At 34.4% G+C, this 4,892-nt stretch overlaps 2 protein-coding genes across 2 annotated transcripts; both read right to left on the bottom strand.

Annotated features, from left to right (window-relative positions):
- Positions 1-225: 225 nt before the first annotated feature.
- On the bottom strand, positions 226-909 carry OCT59_009267 (uncharacterized protein; the record flags this gene model as incomplete). The annotated part of the gene is made up of 1 exon (XM_066133425.1): positions 226-909. One exon carries the CDS (start codon positions 907-909, stop codon positions 226-228), a length of 684 nt encoding a protein of 227 aa, XP_065999865.1.
- Positions 910-2,045: 1,136 nt separating this feature from the next.
- Positions 2,046-2,462, bottom strand: OCT59_009268 (uncharacterized protein; the record flags this gene model as incomplete). Its single annotated transcript, XM_066133426.1, has 1 exon — positions 2,046-2,462. The coding sequence occupies one exon, from the start codon at positions 2,460-2,462 to the stop codon at positions 2,046-2,048; it is 417 nt and encodes a 138-aa protein (XP_065999866.1).
- Between the last annotated feature and the right edge of the window lie 2,430 nt (positions 2,463-4,892).

The raw sequence follows: 4,892 nt of genomic DNA on the forward strand, positions 1-4,892 counted from the left end.
TGATATTCATTCTAAAATTGCTATAATCTTTACTTCAAAGATTCGGGTACATATCTGGCCTAAATCTGGTAAGGTTAATATATTTGGCACTAAGACTGAATTGGATGCTGATATGGTTTATAAGTTCTTACAGAAGTTGTTTTCTAATCTGAATGATTTTGGGGATTTTATTTGTGATGCACCTATTCCAGATTGCGAGAGGTAAAAAAATGGTTTCACTGAAAACTAGAAACCCTCTATTTGTAAAATCCAGCAATCGCATTCATGACTTCTTGTTGGCATAAGACATTCGTCACATAGAGTTATAGCCAACTCATTTTTTAGTCTATCCAGCTGACTCTCGGTGGTTGGTGCAAGATTTTGGTAGTATTCATTGAATTCATTCTGCTCTTCTTCATTTATGTCTTCATCTATATCTTCATCTGTGTCTTCATCCATATCTTCATCTCCTTTTATATGATAGATGCTGAATTCATTTCTATATTCATCATTAGGATTTGTGAATATTCTTTGTATATTGTAATCTATAATGTTGAATGTTGTAGGTTTCTTTTTTGATAATATTTCTACTAAGTCTAATAATGCATATGCTAATTCTTTATCCTCTGAGAAGTTCTTAATGATATCTGAAAATCTTTCATATATTGCCATCTCATTTGGTAGAATAGAATATCTTATTCGTGATAAAAGTGATGGATGTATCCATATATCATCACCTTCTAACATCTCATCAAATATTTCTACTAGCTCTTCTAATCCAGATACTAACATACTTTCTTTGCTAAATTCGGAATCTAAAGCTTTTAAATATGCTATATCTAAATACCACATTATTTCCTTTACCCATTCTTCTATGTTGAGTTCAAACTGGCCTAGTATACGTCTTAGTAATGGTCTGTATTGTGACATCTTGTAAGTCTTTTATATGTGAATCTTTTATTCAATTACATTTTTTCTCGGTATAAGGGTAATTGCTTGCCTTGCTATTCCGCTCTATTGACTCCATGGCTGGTTTCCTGGATGGGTTAATATTCCTTACCTTTTTGGCTCCGTTGGCTTTGAAATCCTATTTCTTGTTCGGTTGATATTTTTCAGATTATATGGTGGTAATAGAGTTGTATGGTGGTAATAAAACTATATGATGGTAACTAGATTATATGAAAAGTGGTAGGTGGATTATATGGTGGTAATTATATTATATGATGGTGGTAACTAGATTATATGAAAGTGGTAGTTGAATTATATGAAAAGTGGTAGGTGGATTATATGGTGGTAATTATATTATATGATGGTGGTAACTAGATTATATAAAGTGGTAGTAATTAGATTATATGGTGGGGCTGAGCCAGAATTGGGGTTTTCATACTACTTTATATCTGCCTTGTCTAATCTCCCATAATAATTCCATTGCAGAAGTTTCCCTCCTGTCTTGACGTCCGCTCATACGTTTCCACATCCATTCAACGAGATGCATGCTTTTCGCCTTTTCCATGATGAAAGGCCAATCGTATTGCAAACCATTAAATCCAAATTGTATGTCTGGAGCAAATGCTTCCCAACATAATGCAAAGGCTTTTAGCAAATTAATTTGTGATCCGCATATGATCATTATCCACTGTAGATCTGGTGCTGATTCTACATCGACTAAACAAATCTGCTTCAAAGTTTTTGGTTCATCCTTCCAATGAAGAGTCATGCAAATTGTAAAAACACAATTTTCGTCATATTCAGTAAGAGGGAATTCCCCCATTCCACGTGAATTATAGGTTTCTATGTCCCACGTGAGAACAAGTGTACGATCTCTCGTTAGTGCTGAGATCAGAAAGTAGTCTTTCAATGTGGCTATGTCTTCGATAGGGTGAAAATTTTCTATTGATATGTAAAAAGCATGCGCACAAAGAGAACTTGCTCGCATTCCTGATAAATACTTATATTCTCTTAACATTGACCAACCCGAAAATTAAATTCTATACTCACAGGCTACCTTGCGGTAGTATGTGGATTGGTCATCTGAGGTTGTGATATATTTTTTCCTTAGATTACTTTCATTGCGATTTTTCTTTGCTTAGTATTGGTTGTGTAAATACGAAAATATGACTTTTTTCAGGATTATATCTACGGAATAAGTATACCTTCACATGCTCTATTTTGAACCATTTTATTACGCCTGAAAGGATAGCCCTTATTTTTGTTTTGAACGAATCAGGAGATAAGTCTTCTGGTACGAAAATATCAAAGAAGACTTGAATTTCTGTTATCATTATAACTGCCTTCTGGCCATTGATGAGAGGGCCATAGAGGCGTAAAACATACCAGGCCTGACCGTTTTTGAATTCGGTGGACTCTTCTATATTGACTGCCATAAATGGGGGGTGTTTAAAGCCGTGTTCGATTAGGGGACTGCCAGAAATGACGTCATTTCCTAAGGGGGGAGGGGTTAAGACCATGATGATATTACACATCTTCCATTTTTAGACACTTGTAGTTAATATAATTCTAGCCAGAATTATGTTTTAATTTTACATTTCCTAAAATAAATGATGACATGGGGAGGGGGGGGCCAAAAATCTTAAAATTTAAATTACGTCATTTCTGGCCATCCCCTTACGTGATTTTCGACCCAGTAAATCGGAATCCGGATATGTTATGCAAGTTAAAAATAGTTTTACTTTTTTAAAAATTGTGTTACAAAAGTAAAACTTTAAAATAGTGTTCCAAAGAAAAAGTTTTTTTTTGAATTTTTTTTTTGAAAAATTTTTTTTAACGAAGTTTTTTTAATTTTAACAAATATTCTTTGATAAAAAACATTTATTTAATGTAATCTTTTAATTAATATATATATTGTTTTATAATATTTTTGTATCATAAATAATAAACAAGCAATAAAAATTTTTTCGATATTATTATTAAAATAATAAAATATATTTATTTGAAATAAAGTTGAACCTAGACACCCTTATTTATTGTTTAAAATAGGTTCTAAACAACCTTTCAATTCTTCAATAAACACGCCGGTTTGTTCTGCGTTACCTCTTTCTTTGACTCTCCAATATGTATCACATATTCTTTCCATTAACTCACTTACGGATTGTCGTCTATTTACTATTGCATTCTCAGCCTCGGTTAATCTTGACACTGGCACATTCAAATCTATTTCACGATGCATATATACATCAAATCCAGTCTCATCAAACATTCGCTGAAATTGATCTTATGTATTGGGTGTCAATAGCTTCGCATCTCCATACAAACTTTCATGAAAAATGTGGCGGCAAGGCAGCAAGTACCGATAAAAAAATACACAATAGCAGTTTAAAGATGTAAGTCCCGGTGCTGTTTTTCCTTTTTCTAATCGTCCATCGATAGCGCAATATTCTTTAATAATCATTTGTTGAACAGGAAAGGGGAATTTATGGATTTCAGTGAGAATCTCGTCATCAACACCAATGAAAGAGATTTTTTGGTGCGAAATTCATAGGCGACACATTCTGAATCGGTCTGTTTTTTGTCATCAAGCACAACTATATTATTGCATGCACCTGAACAAAGTTTTGATTAGAATCGAAAATATTTGTTAAAGATGCAAAGACAATTACCGATTAACCCGTGTTTTGGTGAGGTTGTCATCTTTAATTCACTATGATATGACTCTAAGGCATTCGTTGAAGTTACCTGCAAAAGTAGGGGAGAGTGCTGCCTCGCCCAAAGTGCCCATTGGTGCGTATTTTTTGCGTAATTTCTTAAAATATATTTCTTGATCGTCAGATTTGCACATTCATTGATTGCTTCTTAAATAAGGCTTTCACACCCGATCCTAGTTCTTTTGTGCATGGCATGAAGCATTTTTTGTCGTGTCTTTTTCTCGTAAATTTTGCTCATCCAGGTACGCATGACATGCACCGTGCAAAAGAAAATATCACACTTTTGTTCACCATTCTTAAGACCCGGAAAAGCCATTTTGATAGCATTAGACTCTATATTACTTTGGTCAAAGAGAAAATTTCTTTACTTACAAAAAAGTGGGCCCCAACGTCCCAACATCCATAAGAATTGCGAATATATAAGGTGAACAAGCGACAATCGTATCTATTTGTCTTGTGTGTTGAGTCTATAAGAGATAGCCAGCCATGTTGCTCAAGGTGATTTGGATGCATAAAAACGAACCCGTAAGTGGACAGGTCAGGAATTTCATAACGTTCAACCAAGTATCCTCGATTTTTCAAGAAAGAAATGGCCTCTCGAATATCTAATTCTCTCTTGGGATCACCAACAAGATGTGTGTCAAGAGGTCCACGTACCTTATACTTTATATTCGTAACTTCCTTCTGTCTCAACTCCTTAACACATTCACCTAAATCCAGTGTTTCAGTTGCAATCTCCTTAACTGCGCTAACGATCTCTGGTGGTCGATAGTTCTTTACGGCTTCTTGCATAACTAATTCACGAACAACTTCTGAGCGTTTTAGTTTTTCACTATCTTCAATTGGGTGTGAATGATCAGGTGAATCTTTAAATCATTCAATTCGTACTTTCTGTTCAGAAAAATAGCGTTGAACTTTAATTTTTGCAGAACATAAGTCAGCAGGTCGAATTTTCGTTATGCGACGTTTCTCATTTGGAATGCCTTCTTTCTGGGTACTTGACTTATTATGTTTTTTAAACTGACAAACAAAAACTTTCCACGAGTCACCATTAACATTATTTTTACAGCTAAAGCTGGTCCATATATTTGATACAAGAGGTCACCATTCTTTATCGAACTCCTCTATCGAAAGTTCAAGTGGTTGCACTAGTCGAAATAAGGCAAATCGGAAATAAGGCAAATCGTCCTTATTTCGGCTAAATTTCGGCTAATAATTGACGATCGTCTGTATATCAGGTGACATTCGGCA

Source organism: Rhizophagus irregularis, chromosome 17 (genome assembly GCF_026210795.1).
Source record: "Rhizophagus irregularis chromosome 17, complete sequence".
Taxonomy (NCBI): domain Eukaryota; kingdom Fungi; phylum Glomeromycota; class Glomeromycetes; order Glomerales; family Glomeraceae; genus Rhizophagus; species Rhizophagus irregularis.